At 44.0% G+C, this 21,001-nt stretch overlaps 1 protein-coding gene across 2 annotated transcripts in view; it reads right to left on the bottom strand.

Moving 5' to 3' along the window:
* Positions 1–21,001, bottom strand: part of IBTK (inhibitor of Bruton tyrosine kinase) — a 263,811-nt gene that overhangs the window by 36,909 nt on the left and 205,901 nt on the right. For both annotated transcript variants that reach the window (XM_029595548.1, XM_029595549.1), the window contains 3 exons: positions 18,204–18,316; positions 3,359–3,507; positions 421–584 (listed from right to left, as the gene is read on the bottom strand). In XM_029595548.1, the coding sequence (XP_029451408.1) occupies positions 421–584; positions 3,359–3,507; positions 18,204–18,316 (426 nt within the window). The remainder of the gene's footprint in view (positions 1–420; positions 585–3,358; positions 3,508–18,203; positions 18,317–21,001) is intronic.

Here is a 21,001-nt window from a genome sequence, read left to right as displayed (position 1 = left end):
AGTGGCACCTTGGGTTATGTAATGGAAGGGAGGCAAAACCCAGGAGTCTGGACTGATCTGGGTACGTACAGGAAATTGTAGTTTTTCCCATTTTACGTCTTAACTCATTCAATGGCTGTTCTTAGCTGTAGGTAACTGACCACAGCACTCTCCAGAATACGGTAACAGGAATCCATGTATCGTTGTTGCATGGAGACTGAGACTTCCTTACTCTCAATAGCTGAGAATTCATCTTATGCAGTATCCCCAGCCAATCCTGAGAGAAGAATCCTGGTCCAAAAATTGAACTCAGGTCTTCTGCATGGCAATATGCAGCACAACCTCTGAGCCACCAGGCCAGTCAGGAGTATATCTTGCTTTGATTGATTGGGGAATACAGCTTTTACAGCTCAGTGTACAAAATATTCCAAATTATATTACCTAAAAGAACAAGAAACCCAACTAGGAGAAGTTCCATGGACATTTTTGTTACATGGAATGGACTGTGGAACAGAAGGTTTAAGTGCTTCTATCTTTTCAGGCAACTTCACATCATCATTAAGGTGTAGATCTTTTGTACTCAAGACGCATGTTCTGTCTTTGATCTGAAAAAGCATATAACAAAAGAAATATTTACATTTTTGTAAAATATTAATCTCTTCCATATGGGGCCTGATTCATCAAGGTCTTTTCCCATAAACAAAGAATGGAAAAAAAAAAAAAAGCTTTGGTGAAGTCAGGCTCTTAGTAGAGTAAGTGGGAAAATTAACAAAATAAACAAATTGTTTCTATTAATAAATATATATATATATATATATATTTTTTGCTATTACTGATTTTAAATCTAGTACTAAAAAAATAGCTGAATATTATTTCCACTAATATGGAACTATTTAACTATATAAGCTGAAACTATAATATTGTGTTACTACACTAGCTTTTCATGAGTGTTGGAGTACAGTTTTAATCATTATACACGTATTTAACACAGTAAGAAGGACAGGAAGTCCTGCTTACCTGGAATTGCCTTTCACCAGAATTCAAATAGGTTTGTGACAGATACAGAAATGAATTGTAATGGCAGGGAGTGGGAATCATTAAGGGGGAAAAAAAAAAGGGGGGGGGGGGGTGTTTTGGTTAGGCATGGAAACATACATGCCCATCTAACTGATATGGGAAAGGGAGAGGAGGAGGGGAGGGCAAAGATAACTTAAACAGAGCAGTAGCACAAGTGACAAACTCTCAGAAAGAGGTGGCAGAGTTGATCAACTTGGAGTGACAGTAGGACTTTAGTACACTTCCCAATACAAATGGGAGAGGTGACAGATAACCTCGCATAGGCAGCAAGACAAATTGGCTCAGTTTCCCAGTTACTGTCAAAATGGAATAGAAGCAACCTCCTGCAGGTGGTCAGACTTGAACAGATGACAGCAGGAAAAACTTAGTGCAGAGGGTGATGGCAAGGGCGAGAAAGGATGAATACTGGAACTACAAACATGTAGGCAGGGGCAATTGGGCAGGCCAAACGTTCATTATCTGTTGACATTCCCATTACTATTTTGGTAAGTGAACAAAAGGTTTTTCCTGACATGCAATATGTTGTAATTTTACACACTAAAACGGTAACTTTTAAATAGATGTGCACCCAGGGACACGGCCATTTTATAACATATGTGCTTATATGCGCGCATGTTATAAAATAGCCTGACCATGTGCACATGCCACTTCTATCGCCCAAGTGGGGAGATTTTAAGACACACACGTGCTGACGCCATTACCAGCTTTCCCAGTTTACCCAGGTAAAGGACAGGACTTCCAAATCCCCCTAGATTAATAGCCTCCCTTCTCCCTTGTTAGCCCCGACCCTTAAAACCCCGCCGATCTATTTATCTTTATTTTATAACTTACACATCCCTCCATAGCAGAAGTAAAGTTACACGGCAGGGAACCCCAGCGTGCACATACGTATTTGTGCACTAATTTGAAAGTTGAAATCCAGGAACGCCATTTTGTGCACGCAGTGGGAGATACATGTGTAATCGGGCAGCTTTTAAAACCCGCTCAGCATGCGCCAGCCTGACATATTTGCGCATCCCCTGATGCGCACGTTGGACTTTTAGAATTCACCTTTATGAATGTAAAATGTCGCAAACCCAGAATAAAAACAAACACCAGCACAAAACAAAATACCACAAAAAGTTGTCAAAAGGTACCACCTTTGTTTTGATAGTAAATCAAATTGACAGTGCTAATAACCAAGTTGTCTTGTAGTCAACTAGTACAGAAAAACTTAAATAAATACCAAAATATTAAATATTAATGGGTGAAGTTTAAAAGCCCAGCACATGCCAAAACCGTGAGATACGTGCACCAAGTCTGCCGACGCACGTCGAGAATATTTTAAAAGCCACCTGAGGACGCATATATCTCCCACTGCACACCCAAGTAAAAAGTTTGTAAAAAGGACAGGTAGTGTGCATGGTCTGGTCGGGGCATTGGTGTGTCGGGGAAGGCCAAGAGAATTGCACGTAAATACTTACAGGTAGAGGTGCGCGCTGGGGTCCCCTGCTGCCTAACTTTACTACAGCTATGGATGTCGTGAAAATAATAAAACAAAAAAATCTAGGCTAGTCAGTGTGGTTTTAAGGGTTGGGGCTAACAGGGGGAAAGGGAGGCTATGAAATTAGGGGGTTTGCAAGTCCTGTCCCTAAACTGAGAGAACTGGGAATAAACTGAGAAAATGGCATGCGTCCCTTATAAAATTCTCCACTTAAGTGATAGAAATAGCTTTTACGTTCACATGCGTGCATCCATTTAAAATTGTGCGCACACATACTCGCTTACGTTATAAAATGGATATGCCTCTGGATGTGAGGCAGCAAACATGCGTACATGTGCACCTGCATGCCTGTTTAAATGTTACCGTCCCAGACAGTAATTTTGTAACATTGTGACCAAGTTAGCCAGCAAATACGAACATACATTACACACCAATGTTCAAAGTGTACTTATGCACATAAGTCTACTTTGGAAATTATCTTAGCAAAATTCTGCACATACATTTATTCGGTGCACAATTTTGCCAAGAGAAATTATGAACATTCTTTTTAAATAATAAAGCATGGAGTAAATACAAGCCATGCCCAGACTCCACCTCTAAAACACTCCAACCCCCCCCCCCCCCCCTGTGTGTGTAAAATTACATGCATAGTGTATATGTGCATAATTTTATGCATGTATTGGTTAAAGTTTCTGAAGAGCCATTTCTGCAGGAAAAGCATTACTTTTACCCATAGAAGCCTCCTTGAAAAATTACTCTCCCTAATGTTTTTCAAAGCAATAAAAGTAAGACAGAACAAGAGTAAATGAATGGCCATACCTCAGTTTTGTCAGGGTGAAATGGGGTCATGAAATCAGGTGACTGTAAATCTCTGGGACTGCCTGCTCCCACATAGCTTCCTTCAGAATCAGACATAAGCAGCTCCTGAAGGGATTCCACAGAGTTTGCTTTGTGCAATTTTAACAAACCTTAGAAGATTAAAATGTGCATAAGGAAACACAAATGCATAAAAAGGGCAATGACAAATTTTAAAGGCTTTATTGTAATTAAAAACAGAGCAGTGTAGTAGCTGCTGTATGTTCACCTAATAACAGCTCAAGAAGATACACTGTACTTCACTATTCTAAGTAGAGCTGTTCCTTTGTGCTATCATTTTGGAACTAATTAGGAACTGTTTCAAGCACACTTTTCTGCCTTAGGATGGAACAGATGAAGATGTCTGTTGTTGACATATCACAAGACCCTCAAACAGTCACAGTTTCCTCATAATTATCTCCACACAGTGCCTCTTATTTTATTTATCCAGGTTTTGAGCTCCTTTCATAAATCTCTTCTTAAATGAAGCAACCACAAACCTGAAAATTTCATATCATAAAATGAAAATACATACTATGGGCCTACAAATGACATTCTTTATAGATACTAGGAATCACTTTTCTCAAGAGTGCCCAAACCCCAGACTTCACTATGTTGCAAATCTTCTAAGACCAGCCCAAGGAATACTTTTCTATAGGCTTAATTCTTTTACAGTGGCTTTCAAATGTCTACACCCCCCTTGACCATTTTTTCGCACTGTGTTGTGTAAGTGCGCCAGACTTGCATGCATTTAAATGAGAAGCTTTGCCTCATTCATCAACACACCATAACCACACCTTTCAGCGCCAGCAATGTTTTACTAGGGGAGAAAGCATACACCTAAGGTATCAAAAAAATCTAACACAAAACTAAAATCCAACCATCAGATAAGTCTCCACCACCACAAGTCAATACTTGATGGAAGCACCTTTGGCAGCGATTAGAGCTGCGAGTCGGTTGGGATAATGCTCTACCAACTTTGCACATCTAGATTTGCCAATATTAGACCATTCTTTATACAACTGTTCAAGCTCTGTCAAAGCTCTGTCAAGTTCCTTGGTGAGCATTAATGGCTAGCAATCTTCAAATCATGCCACAGATCAGGGCTCTGACTGGGCCACTCCAAGGCATTTACCTTTTTGTCCTTAGCTGCTCCAGTGTAGCTTTGGCTGTGTGCTTTGGTCATTGTCATGCTGAAAGGTGAACTTCCATATCAGTTCAGCTTTCTTGCAGAGGTCTGCAGGTTTTCCTCTAGGACTTTTATGTTCATTTCTCCATTTACTGTCCCTGCTATCCTTATAGAAGGGACAATGAGAAACATCCCTATAACATGAGAGTGCCACCACCATGCTTCACAAGAGCGATGGTGCTTTCTGGATGATGTGTTGGGTTTATGCCAAACATTAAGCTTTACAGTCAGCCCAAAAAGATCTATTTTAGTTTAATCAGACTGCAACACATTCTACCACATGGCTACAGTATTCCTCAAGTGTTCTTTTGTATACTTCAAAGATGATTCAAGGTGAGCTTTCTTGAGTAATGACTTCCTTCTTACCACCCTAGCATACAGGCCAGATTTTTGGAATGCTTGGGATATTGTTGTCACATGTACTCTTTGACAAGTCTTGGCCAAGGAAGCCAGTAGCTCTTTCAAAGTTACACTGGCCTTTTGGTTGCCTCTCTGATCAGACCTGAGGGCAGCATGGATTCACCAGGGGAAGGTCCTGTCAGACAAACCTGATTGATTTTTTTGATTGGGTAACTACAGAATTGGATCAGGGAAGAGCACTCGATGTGATTTATTTTAATTTTAGTAAAGCTTTTGATATGGCCCCACACAGGAGACTCATGAACAAAATGAGAAGCTTGGGAGTGGGTGCCAAGGTTGTGGCATGGATTGAAAATTGGTTGACTGACAGGAGACAGCATGAAATGGTAAATGGAACCCAATCTGAAGAAAGAATGGTGTTAAGCGGAGTACCACAGGGATCGGTTTTGGGGGTGGTTCTGTTCGATATTTCTGTGAGCAACATTGTATATTTGCAGATGATACTAAGATCTGCAACAGAGTGGACAGGCCTGAAGTAGTAGAGAAAATAAAAAGTGATTTAAAAAAGCTTGAAGACTGGTTGAGGATTTGGCAACTGGGATTTAATGCCAAGAAGTGCAGAGTCATGCATCTGAGATGTGGTAATCAAAAACAGCTGTATGTGATGGGTGGTGAAAGACTCATGTGCACAGACTGGGAGAGGGACCTTGGGAAGATAATGTCTGGTGATCTGAAGGTGGCAAAGCAATGTGACAAGGCGATAGCTAAAGCTAGAAGAATGCTGGGCTGCATAGAGAGAGGAATGACCAGTAAGAAAAAGGAGGTGGTGATGCCCTTGCACAGGTCCTTGGTGAGGCCTCACATGGGGTACTGCGTTCAGTACTGGTGCCATATCTAAAAAAGGATAGATAAGATGGAAGCGGTCCAAAGAACAGCAACCAAAATTGTGTGGGGTTAGCATCAGAAGACTTATGAAGAGAGGAAGATCTGAATATGTATACCCTGGAAGAGAGGAGGTGCAGGGGAGATATGATACAGACCTTCAGATACCTGACAGGTTTTAATGATGCACAATCAAACCTTTCCATTAGAAAGAAACCAGTAGAACTAGGGGGTCATGAAATGAAAACTCCAGAGAGGACGACTCAGAACCAACATCAGGAAATATTTTATCATAGAGAGGGTGGTGAATGCCTGGAACGCCCTTCTGGAGAAGGTGGTGAAGACGAAAACAGTGAAAGAATTCAAATGGGCATGGGATAAACACTGTGGATCCCTAATGGCTAGAGGATGGAAATGAAGAAAAGAGTGAATGGGGGTTACTTGCTGGTGTTGCAGTTACTACCCTTAACCAATAAACCTACAAATTGTTAATGCAACTCCATCAGTGCTCTCTGCTTCAACAGCAGGGGGAAAAGGGGATTTGGATTTAGACAGCAACTAACAAGGGCCACGACTTTTATGGGGAACAAATAAGCATGGGGGTAACTTGCTGATGCAGCTGTTACTTCCCTTAACTAATAAGCCTGATATTTTTTATGCATCTCCAACATTGCTCTCTGCTTCAACAAGGATTAAAGGAGAATTAGATTCAGATAGCAACCAAAGAGGGACCTGACTTTATGGTTATCGATTTCCCAGACTATGGGGGTACTACCATAAGCTTGTTGGGCAGACTGGATGGACTGTTTGGTCCTTTTCTGCCATCATTTCTGTTTCTATTTGTTTATGTTTTCTCCTTGCTGGGTCTTCCAGTTTGGGGGGTGGCCTGATCTAGCCAAGGGGTTGGTGACACCATACGCTTTCTACTTAATAATCGCTCTCAGTGTGCTCTGATGGTTATTCAAGGACTTCCATTGCTTCAGGATATGGTGAAAACTGGTTTAAAAAAAGGTTTGGACAAGTTCCTGGAAGAAAAAAGTCTGTAATCCATTATTATGATGGACTTTGGGAAATCCACTATTTACTTTTTGGATTTGTCAGGTACTTGTGACCTGCATTGCCACTGTTGGAAATAGGATACTAGCCTTGATGGATCTTTGATCTGACCCAGTATGGCAAACCTTACATTAATTATTTTATACCCATCCCTAGAATTGTGCATTACCACAATTTTGTCCAGGTGTTCATTTGGCAGCTCTTTCATGGCTCATAGCTGGGTCTTTGATTTGAAATGAACTACTGAACAAAGGGAACCAACAGAAATTCTGTATTTATTCTGTCATCATCTGAATTAGTACAATTTAACACTTGTGGGACCAATTCACTTGGTGCATGCTTTTTAAGATGATTGGTTACATCACAGCTTTAGGTATTCAGAACTGCTACAGAAGTGCAAAGTGGGTGGACACTTATCCAACCAAGCTATTTTATATTTTTATTTCTACTTCATTTTCTAAGGAACTCTGGAACATATTTTTCACTTGATGATTATAACGTAGAATGTGTGAATACATGAACAAATACCTGGTTTAATGAATTTTACTTCCAGGCTATAATGCAAGAAAATGCAAACATTTTGGAAGGGGGTGTAGACTTTCTATAGCCACTGGAAACAGCCATATTTCAAAGCAATACAAAATTGTATTTAATATTTTTCATATCTGTATTAAAAATGTAATAATTATGTAAAAAGATTATTTTGCCCAACATGCAAGATTAGTAGAATCAGAGGCAATAAAGGGAGTAATTTTCAAAAGGGACTCCTGCTCATAAAACACTGTTTTACACAAAGAACTGGCTTGTACAAAATTGCCTGCCTAAAATGCAGGTGAACTTGCATGTGAAGATATAGGTGTGTAAGTTTACCTGGATTGATCAGAGATGTTCCCGAGGACAGAGTTGCAACAGGGCATGGATTTGTAAAATGTGGCTACATATGCATAAATTGTCAGGAAAATTTTGCATGCACTAAATAGTTAGTATAACTTTTCTGGGGTACATTAGGTGAGATAGATTTCTTTAAGTATTAGTATAACTTATGCATGTATTTCTGGCATACGTTATGTGGGCTGTTTGAAAATTATCCTTTTTGCCCAATTTTCAGAGTGGATTTATGCTCATAGTCTAGCTTTGAAAATCTGCAGGTGTACGTGGAACCAGTGCCAACAAATACACAAAGTAACAGCTACTTAGGAGCATATGTAACTTTGTGCATGTATATTTATGCACTATGACGGTAACTTTTAAAAGGGTACGCATGCCCTGGGGCGCAGTCATTTTATAACATACACGTACATATGCGCACATGTTGAAAAATACCTTTAATGCACACAATTTTAAGTGGACGCGCACCTATGTGCACAAATACCGCTTCTACCACGTAAGTGGAAGGATTTTAATAGATGCGCAGAGATGCTATTACCAGATAAGAGATAGGACTTCTAAACCCCCCTAGTTTATTAGCATCTCTTCTCTACTGTTAGCCCCAACCCTTAAAATCCCACCGATCTATAATATCTTTATTTTATTACTTGCATGTCCCTCCATAGCAGAGGTAAAGTTACGCAGCAGGGGACCCACGGCACACGCCTGTGCGCATAAGTATTTACGTGCTAATCTGAAGTTGAAATCCTGGAATCCCCATGCCCGCCCACCTCTTTTTTTTTTTTGGAACTTTTCATTTCTGCACGCATTGGGATACACGCGTCTATTTGGGTGGCTTTTAAAATGCGTGCCGGCCCAACATATTTGTGTATCTTCCCCCCCCCCCCCCCCGAATACCTCTTTGCAGTGAGCATAAAAGTACATGCAAAATTACTCCCTTGGTAATTTATGAAAGTAGATTTACGTGCCTAAAACTAGGGTTTACCCATGTAAATCCTTTTGAAATTTACCCCCTAAATGTTTAAATTAGAAAAATGATACTAGAGACCCCTCCTCACCCTGGGACTGCCTGTTGAGGCAGCCCCACAATAAAAAAGTAAATGTTAGACATTGTACAGTGACACACTACCCCTACGCAAACCCCTCCCCTTAGAATTAACCCTCCACTCCAACCAAACCCCCCCCCCCCCCCGGTGACCCCACAACCTCCTCTCTTGAAATAAGCACCTGGTGGCATAGGGCCCCCCCCCGATCCACGCTCCCATATCCGGACCCCCCCCCCATACCTTAAAAAGATTTATTTGAGGTGCATTGAGGGGCCAGAGCACCCCCTAGTTCTGGGCCCAGTCACACTATTTTCCAAAATGGCACAGACTGGACTTTGCTCCTAGTGGCTCCAAAGTTTGTGTCTGTGGCTGCAGGATGTCCATAATTGACAATCATGCCATCAGCTACAAGTGCCTGGGAATGGACAATGACTCAGAAAATTACTATGACTGTGGTTGGATGTCCCCTAGAACCCACAGAACCAGGCATGGGAAATGCTGGAGCTCTGCTGGGCAGAGAAGATGCAGTTGATCTTTTTTGCTGGAGCGGAGCTTTCTCAGACTCCCTCAGTGCTGAGTAAAGCAAAGACTCCATTGTGCAGGGTTCTTCCAGCCTACAGCAGTTGATTCTGGATCTGCCATAGCTTTAGAGGTTGATCAAGGTGCAAAAGCACTGGTTGCCAGAGGCAGAATGCTCCCTGATGCACTTTAGAATTTCCATCACAGGGCTCATTGGTGCCAAAGAAGAAACACTTTTTGGAGTCATCTGTCCAGGAGCTCTTGAAGTCCAAGGCGCATTCTGCTCCAGCAAGGTAGGTACCGGAGGAGATTTCCCAGGTACCTTCATCATGGCTTTAAAGGTGCCTTTATCTCAGTCTCACCTCTTCTACCCAGACCCTATACCTACCAAGTCCTTATCAGTGTCATCTGCTTGGAGCACCCAGCCTGGGCCTTTCCTTCTGCATCTGAAAATACCAGACATAATCTGCTCCACTGTGCCCTTGAGACAGGAGGAAGTCTCTTTATGGAATCTGCTGCATGCTTCTCAAGACAATGATCTTATACAGGTATCGAAGGAATATATCTCTTATCCAACTCTGGTGAAGACGTTTACTTCTTTGATGGCCAGAGATAAGAAAGGCATCCTTCAACCTCTCCTGTCCAGAATGGGAATTTATTCCGCAAGGAAAAGCAGAGTTTCTTACCCGTAACTGGTGATCTCCTAAGACAGCAGGATGTTAGTCCTCACACATGGGTGACATCATCAGATGGAACCCGATGAGGAAAACGTATGCCAAAGTTTCTAGAAACTTTGACTGGCATACTGAGCATTCCCAGCATGCCACTATCCATGCAGGGTCCCTCTCCAGTCTCGTAACATAGAATTACGAAAAAATAAAACAACACAGAAAAAATCCAACTCCGTGGAGTGGCGGGAGGGTTTCATGAGGACTAACATCCTGCTGTCCTAGAACACCTGTTACAGGACTACCATCCTAGGACTACCTAGGATGGTAGTCCTCAGACATGGGGTGAATCCCTAGCTACAGGCTCTTCCCGAATAGCAAGACCAACCAGCATCTAACCAGGTACCAACGGGCACAACAACACTGATGAGGTTGGTAACAAAGGGAGACAGCCTGAACCCGCACAATGGGCTGTAATGTAGGAAGAGTTGGGTTCTACAGCTGAAAGATTCTGGAGGACAGACTGGCTGAAGCTGCTAAGGAATAGGAAATGCAATCCGCTAGCCAATTAGAAGAGTTGCATAGTTGCCTATGGCCTGCTGTTCGCTCCAGGAAGAAGGCCAAGGCTCTCTTGCAATCTAAGCTGTGCGAATGAGGCCTGAGAAAAAAGGTGGGTAGGATAATGGACTGGTTAAGATGAAAATCCGTCACACCTTAGGTAGGAAGTTTTGGTGCATGCACAGAACCACTGTCATGAAAACGTCGTGTATGGTGGATACGTCACCAACGCCTGAAGCTCACTGATCCTGCATACCAAAGTGACTGCGACTAAAAACATGACCTTCCAGGTCAGGTACTTCAGGTCACAGGAAGTCACTCGAAAGAATCTGTCATGAGCCGAGCCAACATCACATTAAGATCCCAGGACACAGCCGGAGGCTGTACGAGAGGCTTCAACTGAAGCAGTCCTCGCATAAAACTTTCAATACAGGCTGCACAGAAATGGGCGAACCATCTACACCCTGATGGTAGGCACAGATAGCACTCAGGTGTACTTGGATGGAGTTGGTTTTCAAGCCAACTTCCGACAGACGTAGTAGGTACTCAAGCAGTTTCAGAGTAGAGCAGGATAACGAATCTAAGCCATGATGCTCACCCCACACAGAAAACCTTCTCCATTTCAGGCCATAAGACTTCCTGGTGGAAGGCTTTCTGGAAGCCACCATGATCTGAGACACATCATCCGTCAGTTCAAGGGGCTGCAGAATTAGTCTCTCAAAGACATCGCCCTGAGATTGGGATGGTGCAGCTTGCCCTGATCCTGCGAGACTAGGTCGGGGGAAGTTCTCGGACCGAATGGTTCTCGGACAGAGAGAATCCGCAGAAGCAGGTACCAGATTTGCCTCGGCCAATGAGGGCTATAAGGATTATTATCCCCCTGTATTCCAGAGCTTCAGGAGAGTCTTCATCACCAGCGGAAGCAGAGGATACACATATAGAATGCCCATGCCCCAATGATGGGCAAAGGTGTCAGAGGCTGGTTTGCTGTCCCCCCTGAACAGGGAGCAGAATTGTTCTATCTTGTTGTTGCAGGGGGAGACGAAGAGATCCACATCCAGGGTTCCCCAGAGGCAGAAGATCCTATCTGCTACTTCCTGATTCAGGGACCACGCGTGGGGCAGGAAGGCTCGAGACGGTCCGCCACCACATTCTCCATCCTGGCCAAATGCATGGCTCGTAGCGGTATGCCCTGGGGCTGAGTCCATGACCAAATTTGAACTGCCTCCTGGTACAGGAGGAATGAACTTGTACCATCCTGCTTGCTGAAGTACCACATCACCACTTGGTTGTAGGTCTGGATCAGGACCGCTTTGTTGAACGGGTGGTCCCTAAACTCCTAAAGCGCATAATGGATTGCTCAAAGCTCCATGAATTTGATCTGGCACTGGGCTTCCCGAGCAGTCCACAGACCCTGAGTGCAGAGCCCCTCCACATGGGCACCCCAACCCATCCATGGTAAGCACAACTTGGGTAGGGGTACACTGAAATAGCACCCCATTCCAAATTGGGCAGGCTTTCCCACCAAGACAAGGAGGTCCAGAGAGCCAGAGTGACACTGATGCGGACATAAAGATCCTGGATGGCCTGCTGCCATTGGGGCTGCAATGACCATTGAGCCCTGTGCAAATGTAAGTAAGCCATGGGAAAAACATGGACAGATGCAGCCATGTGACCCAGGAGTCAAAGCAAATGCCATACTGAGACCTGCCGGTTCCGGTGAACCACTCCTGCAAGGGACGCCAGAGCAAGCACCTGATCACAGGAAGATGGCCCTGGCCTGAGCTGTATCCAGCTGGGGGCCAATAAAGCTCAACTGAGGCGACAGAGTAAGATGTGACTTCAGATAGTTGATAACAAACCCTACGGTCTCCAACACATGAAAAGTCAGGTGCAGGGACTGAAGCACTCCCTCCTGGGTGGCACTCTTGACCAGCCAATCGTCCAAGTAGGGGAACACCTGCACCCCCAGACAGCGGAGGTGTGAGCCCACTACTGCCAGACACTTGGCAAAGACAAATGGGGTTGAGGTGAGGCTGAATGGCAACACTCTGTACTAGAAATGCCTCTCTCCAGCAACAAACCGAAGATACTTCCTGTGCCCGGGGAAGATCTCGATGTGGGTGTATGCGTCTTTCATATCGAAGGAGCAAAGACAGTCCTCTTTTTGTAAGAGGGGAATCAGGGTGCCCAGAGACCATTTTGAACTTTTCTCTTCTTAGAAACTTGTTCAAGGCTCTCAGGTCCAAAATAGGACAGAGTCTCCCAGTTCTCTTTGGAATCAGGATGAGAGTAGAACCCCCCCTGCCCTTGCTGGCACAGCAGAACGGGTTCAATTGCTCTGGCCATTACTTGAGCAGAGAGCTCCATCAAGAGTATTTCCTGATGCTAAGACAGACCCCAAAAAGGGCATGGGGGGAGAGTCCGAGGGAACACCCAGGAAGTTCAACCGATACCCTTGACGAATTATGGGCAGGACCGACCGGTCTGAGGTGACACTGGGCCTGCAGTCCACGAAGAATTGCAGCCAGCCTCTAATCAGAGGGCCCGGCATCGAGGATACAGCCAATTGGTTTATGTTCCCTCTCAGCCAGTCAAAACCCCGTAGCAGGATTCGGCTGGGGCACCAGCCGAGGCCTGGGAGTCTGCTGCTGCTTGGAGCGGCCCCTAGAGCCTATGCGCTGAGAATGCGGGTGGGAGGCAGGAGGATAATCCTTCCTCTGGCAATAAATGGACCTCCTCAAACCCTGCCATGAGGATTTCCTGGCAAGAGGATGGTGGGTCCGATATATTAGCAGAGAGATACTGAAGGGTCTCATGTTGATCCTTCAACTAAGCCACAGCATCCCTCACCTGGCAAAAACCTCTTTAGTGACAAGAACATGGCAGGTTTGCGAGCTTCTCCTGGACCTCTGGGTGGAGGTCAGAGGCTTGCAGCCAGGCCATCCTGCGGGCACCGATGCCCACTGCTGCCACCCGAGCTGCCGTTTCAAACATATCATAGGTAGAGCGCACCTCATGTTTACCACATTCCAGGCGCTGCTGGACAATTACCAACAAGGTGTCCTGCTGCTGTTTGGGGCAGGAGCTCAGAGACCTCCTGGACTTGTTTCCAGATATTCCGAGTATTGCGTCATGTACAGCTGGTAGGAAGTAATAAGGGCGAACAACATGGCACCCTGCAATACCTTCCTTCCCAGCACATACAACGCCCTATGCTCCTGTCTCAGAGGGGCGGAGGCATAGGTGTGGGAACACTTGGCCTTTTTGAGAACAGACTCCACTACCACTGACTGATGAGGGTGTTGATGCCTCTCAAACCCCAAGGCATGCTGCACTAAATAAACAGCATCTACCTTCTGATTTACTGAGGGAACAGAGATGAGATGTTCCCAAATCCTAAGGAGTAACTCCTTGAAGATCTAATGGATGGGAACAGCCATCGACAAACTGGAGAACATCCAGCATCTTATGCCTGGCATCCTCTTCCATCAGAAGCTGAAATGGAATGGTTTTTGCCATGGCCCGGACAAACCCCGCAAAGGTCAGGTCCTTGGGCGGAGACCGACGCCTTCCCATTAAGATCAACCAGAGACTCCAGTGGGGATCCCATGCCCAGGCCTCTCAGCTTGGGCACAGAGGGCAATGCCGGCCATGGCATCAAGGGCCTCAATGGTGCTGCGGGCTGCGACCGGCCTTCCTCCTCCTCGGAGCCCACAACCGGGATCACCCCCAATGGAGAAGCAACGCTGGCCACCAGGATAATGATGGACTCCTGGGCACCAGCAACGGTTGCATAGAGAGGACGTCAAAGGCATAGAGGAGCTCCAGCAGCGGTGTCAACATCGGGAGTGCAGGCTCTAGCACCGTTGTAGTACAGGTGTGGCTGGTGGCTTGATGCCCTGCAGGGCTCGAACAACCGCCAGTTGCACCCTGTATTTCAACTCCTGGAAATCCGCCAAAGACAGGATGGACGGACAGAGGGGGAGGCGTCACCAGATCTCCCTCAGAACCCTGAGGGGGGGGGGGGGGGAAATCGGTGACTGGCACAGTTATCCATGGGGAACGCCTGGGACTTCCGGGTTTGATGGAGGGCGGTGCCTCCTCTCTGCGGGGTTGCTTCAGGGGCATCACAGCAGATACCGGTGCCAACTCATGCTTGGTACCATGCATACCCTGAGACCAATGATGGTGTTTCCTGGAGATCCCACAGTGCTCGGCCCAGTCTTTCCCCGGCGCCGAGGAGGAAGAAAACTATCCCGATGTCCTGGAGCACAAAGACAGATGGCGGATCACTGTCGCTTCTTTCCATCGAGGGCCCAAGTGGAGGGGTGGACTGTGAAGGCTTGGTGCCCATTGGTTCCCCTCGGCCTCTTGACATCAATGCCCCCGACGCTGGAGTGGAGGGTTCCAACTTCTTCGACCCGAAGAGCTTCTGCATTTTATCCAGGAGGGCACGCCGACCCTTGGAGGTCATCTGGTCACAAAAATGACACCTCTGACTTTTGTACGATGCCCCCAGGCAGAGGATACACACCTCATACACTTCCATGAGCACTTGGGGTGCTGACGAAATCCTAAAGAGGCCATAACAAAAAGGCTTGGCGTGCGGTCGATGACCAGCAGCCACCAAAGAGGCGAACCACTGGGAATCAATCACACAGAAGGAGAAAAACTTACAGCACCGCCCGCTAACTAAGCCGGGGGTTAGAGAGGGACCCAGCGCAGGAAAAAAAAATTGACAACCAATCGGGGAAAAAGCTTTCCAATACAAAAAATAGAGCATGAGCTCCACAACTGTAAGACGACAGCTCTACGGAAAAGAAGAGACTGAAGAGTGATCTCGCGTGGATGCATAGCTAGTGGCATGCTGGGCATGCTCAGTGAGCCAGTCAAAGTTTCTAGAAACTTTGAGATAAGTTTTCCATGCCGGGCTCCATCTGATGTCACCCTTGTGCGAGGACTACCATCCTGCTTGTCCTAGAAAAAGTCCCCTCCACTTCCACACTACAGGATCTCCTATCAGAACTGTCCAATTATGGAAGTTAGCCCATCTCTACTGAGCAAACCGACCCCTTCTATGTAAGAGTCTATATAACATTCAGAGGATGAAGAGCGTGAAATGGCAGACTCAGACCTCCCCTGGGAGTCTTCCCCCTATGCGGCAGCCGAGGTCTATGCCTCGATCGTCATCTTCATTGGTGCCATGGATTAGCATCTCTCCACTTTTCTGTTTGAAGAAGGGGTTTAGGGGGATTTGCCCAGAGCCTTTACCTGATGTGCTGGAGCGTTTGTCCCCACTAGAAGACCTCTTTTACTTCATATTCCTCGAAAAATTGTGGAAGGCCATTAGCATCAAAAGCTGCAGAGTCAAGGACCCATGCAAAGATGTCTTTTGGTTATTTTGGATTCTAGACACCCCATCCAAGCTGTTAGTGATCCCAGTCAACACATTCTTTGGGATCTGCAAATGAGATTGTGGGACAACCTAGCTTTCTGCCCCTGGTATCCAGGAAACTAGATCTCAATTACAGAGTGCTCAGGCTCTGGGCTAGTCCAGCTACTTCACCAGTCAGTAATGGTGGGGCAAAACAAACCAGATTTTTTCCAGCAGCCCCCAAGGAAAGGGCCCTAGATTATTGGACAATACCAGCAAGAGTCCTGACTGTTGGCACACTACAGATAGACAAACTCAGCACTTTGGGCCCTGAATGTCAATACTTCCTAATCAGAGAATCCACACTAGCATTCGAAATCTCATGAACTCAACCCTGGTACTGAGTGTAGGATCCTTTATCCATAGAAAGAACCCAGAAAGAGGTTTCACACACAGCCACCCTTAATGGTGACTAAATTCAAAAGGGTATGGGATACACAGAGGATCCCCAGTAACTAAAGAATGGAAAAGAATAACAGAGATAACCTATGCCAACCTTTGGTGCAATATTTCTGCATGGGAGTATCCTGTATGGAGTGGTGGTTACAGCCCTAAACATATACTGGGCAGACTAGATTAATCATTTTGGTCTTTATCTGCAATCATTTATTATGCACGCAACCATAACCATCTCTGTTTATCATTGGCCACTGCAGAGGTCCTCAAAGCTGTCTCAAAAGCATCATATGCAGAGTGTAAGGTATTTTCTGCACTCCTCATCTTGTGCCAAAAGTAAACTAAACTCAACCAGAGCCTCTTGAGGAAGGCCTTCAGTAAAGCTATATGCCTTCCTGAAATAGTATGCACGGATTGGATCATGTAAGTGTGGTAGGCTGCAATATGAGTTTGAAGCACAGCACTCCGATGTCATCTCCCATAATGATGTTGTATGGCTACCTATACAATGTGTCTCCTCGAAGACAGATGAAGCAGAGTCTATGGCAGCCAGCAGGTGGACTGACTTTCCTCAAAGTCTTGGAGGGGAGTCAATAAGAATGCTAGCCTCCAAGCATGGCTGCTTCGAGGGTTAGATGGCACTCTCCAGAAACCCCTTGCTTTTATAGCCATACAAAGGAGATCTGTGCTAATGTAGCTTGTCCTTTCTTCAATGACTCCTTGACTCTAGACCTTAGCTCTGTGCTCAAACATTCAGTCCACTTCTCAGCATACGATGGGAAAGCAAGAATGAATTTGCTCTTTGAGCATAGCAATAGGCTTTGCAGTTGAAGGAGTAGAGGCATCCATAGGTAACTCTTTGCCTCCAGCAGTTCACGTAGATCTATGTTTCTTCTGCTTTTATGGCCTCAATGTCAATTCGCTGGAACTAGACATCTTGACTGTAAAATGGGCCTGAACCCTCTTCCCTGTGGGACCTGATGGCCTTCAGTGATAACCATGTGCAGATACTGCAATTGGTGGCATCATGGACCTCACCCAGACACTTGTAGCAAGTTACATAGAGGTCTGTAAAGGAAATCTTCTGACCACAGTTTATACATTATTTGAAGCTGCTGGTCTCTCTGCCATTGTCAAAAATATAAAATGGAATCAATGAAAATAGGAGTGAATGCAGAGCCATGCAGGAAGCCATGCATAAATATCAAAAATAAAGAAACAGGAATATCAAAAATAAAAACAAAAATAATTTCATCATAATAAGAAAATTAACTAAGTATTAGAAGGAAAGAGAAAAAAATCAGTAAGATATGCTAAAAAGGTATCAAAAAGGCAAAATGACCGATTTCTAGAGTTAATTGTTCTGTGAAGAAAAAGTGTGTCCGATGGAAAACCATGAAAATCTTAGAATGACGTACATTGTTTGCAAGCAGCTGTATGGGAACTACTGCGTATTCCTAGTGGAGTTGAATAATATCCTAGAAATCTCTAGAAGAAGCTGTGTTCGGTGCCATGAGGATAATGTCATCCAGTTCTGAGACGGGTAACCCGTTTTCCCTCAGAAAAAAACTTTACTACAGAGACTTTTTCTAGCTATTCAAAATAAACATTTGTACTAAAATGGAATACCACATTTGTAGCAGCTCTTCAAAGAAGGCTCTGCATTCCTTTTCTAGCAGTTTATTGGAACTAGTGTATTGTAGACCTTGTAGAGTCAAACATTAGCTACTGTCCTTAGGCATCACAGAATCTTAGGCTCACACTGTACAACTTTTGTACAGGCCTTGCACTATTCTTTCCTCTCACTAACCTGTGCAGGGTGGACTTTGAATAATATCTGAAAGGTTGTATCCCCCAGAGCTGTCTGAACGCCTTCTTGGTTTCTTTTTTACCTTTTTTTTAGCGTTTTTGGAAAGTGCTTCCCTGTAAAAAAATAAGAAGCACATATGTAAAATGTTTAGATTTTGTTTGCAAAAGAGTTGTGAAAACATACTTTTTCAATCAAGAGTCCTTTTCAGAAATTGTCAGAATAAACTGAATATTTATTTATAGGCTACTACATTTGTTGCTGTTGCAGAAAATACAACATCAAAACATGAACAGGATAAATACAAACATGTTGGAAAGCTCTGGAAAAAAAAAGTCGCACTGTTTTCTCTCTTTTGCATGAATCATTAAATACACCATGTACTAGTATTGCATGTCTGTGCAATACTAGCAACATGTCATTTCACAATGTAATCTAACCTCTAATTAAGATTTCCAGTGCTTAAGTCACTAAATATATCTCCAATAAAGCAAAGCAATTATATTAATGTTTTATTCAAACAGCAAATGTAAGCCATAATGGCTCCCAATTATAACGCCACAGGCAGAATCCCTGTGGAGGAAAAAAAGAGAAGAAACTCTAAAGATAATCGGTATTCTCCTAATAAATTAACCTGAAAATATAACATTATTTGATTGTTGCTGAATGATAGAATTTGACTTTAACCAGAGAATTAAATGAGGGGAGAGAACATGATATAGTGTACTCCAATTTCAGGTGTGCCTTTTGATGCACTGTTTCACAATGAAGACAAACTTGGCAACTTATGGGGTTTGCATACAAAAGTGGCAAACTAGATTAGCAAATGGTTACATAAGCAGCAGAGTTTACTCTTGGAAGAAGGTGGTGACCAATGGGGTGCAATTTAGAGATCAGTTGTGAGGCATGTTCTACTCAAGGTTTTCATAAATCATACTGAAGAAAGGCTGGAAGGAAAGGCAATTTCACAGATGACACAGATCTGAAATATAATTGATAATCCAGAGGTTATGAACATAAGAACTATAAGAAAATGCCATACTGGGTCAGACCAAGGGTCCATCAAGCCCAGCATCCTGTTTCCAACAGTGGCCAATCCATAAGAACCTGGCAAGTACCCAAAAACTAAGTCTATTCCATGTTACCATTGCTAATGGCAGTGGCTATTCTCTAAGTGAACTTAATAGCAGGTAATGGACTTCTCCAAGAACTTATCCAATCCTTTTTTAAACACAGCTATACTAACTGCACTAACCACATCCTCTGGCAACAAATTCCAGAGTTTAATTGTGCTTTGAGTAAAAAAGAACTTTCTCCGATTAGTTTTAAATGTGCCACATGCTAACTTCATGGAGTGCCCCTTAGTCTTTCTACTATCCGAAAGAGTAAATAACCGATTCACATCTACCCGTTCTAGACCTCTCATGATTTTAAACACCTCTATCATATCCCCCCTCAGTCATCTCTTCTCCAAGCTGAAAAGTCCTAACCTCTTTAGTCTTTCCTCATAGGGGAGTTGTTCCATTCCCCTTATCATTTTGGTAGCCCTTCTCTGTACCTTCTCCATCGCATTTATATCTTTTTTGAGATGCGGCGATCAGAATTGTACACAGTATTCAAGGTGCGGTCTCACCATGGAGCGATACAGAGGCATTATGACATTTTCCGTTTTATTCACCATTCCCTTTCTAATAATTCCCAACATTCTGTTTGCTTTTTTGACTGCCGCAGCACACTAAACCGACGATTTCAATGTGTTATCCACTATGACACCTAGATCTCTTTCTTGGGTTGTAGCACCTAATATGGAACCCACCATTGTGTAATTATAGCATGGGTTATTTTTCCCTATATGCATCACCTTGCACTTATCCACATTAAATTTCATCTGCTATTTGGATGCCCAATTTTCCAGTCTCACAAGGTCTTCCTGCAATTTATCACAATCTGCTTGTGATTTAACTCTTCTGAATAATTTTGTGTCATCTGCAAATTTGATTATCTCACTCGTCGTATTTCTTTCCAGATCATTTATAAATATATTGAAAAGTAAGGGTCCCAATACAGATCCCTGAGGCACTCCACTGTCCACTCCCTTCCACTGAGAAAATTGTCCATTTAATCCTACTCTCTGTTTCCTGTCTTTTAGCCAGTTTGCAATCCACGAAAGGACATCGCCACCTATCCCATGACTTTTTACTTTTCCTAGAAGCCTCTCATGAGGAACTTTGTCAAACGCCTTCTGAAAATCCAAGTATACTATATCTACCGGTTCACCTTTATCCACATGTTTATTAACTCCTTCAAAAACGTGAAGCAGATTTGTGAGGCAAGTCTTGCCCTGGGTAAAGCCATGCTGACTTTGTTCCATTAAACCATGTCTTTCTATATGTTCTGTGATTTTGATGTTTCAGAACACTTTCCACTATTTTTCTTGGCACGGAAGTCAGGCTAACCGGTCTGTAGTTTCCCGGATCGCCCCTGGGGCCCTTTTTAAATATTGGGGTTACATTTGCTATCCTCCAGTCTTCAGGTACAATGGATGATTTTAATGATAAGTTACAAATATTTACTAATAGGTCTTAAATTTCATTTTTTAGTTCCTTCAGAACTCTGGGGTGTATACCATCCGGTCCGGGTGATTTACTACTTTTCAGTTTGTCAATCAGGCCTACCACATCTTCTAGGTTCACCGTGATTTGATTCAGTCCATCTAAATCATTACCCATTAAAACCTTCTCCATTATGGGTACCTCCCGTAATGGAGAAGGATATAAGAAAGCTTGAGAAGTGTTATCACT

This window comes from Rhinatrema bivittatum, chromosome 3, assembly GCF_901001135.1.
Source record: "Rhinatrema bivittatum chromosome 3, aRhiBiv1.1, whole genome shotgun sequence".
Lineage (NCBI taxonomy): Eukaryota > Metazoa > Chordata > Amphibia > Gymnophiona > Rhinatrematidae > Rhinatrema > Rhinatrema bivittatum.
Note: the sequence above shows the minus strand (reverse complement) of the source record. Positions and strands in the feature narration are given on the sequence as shown.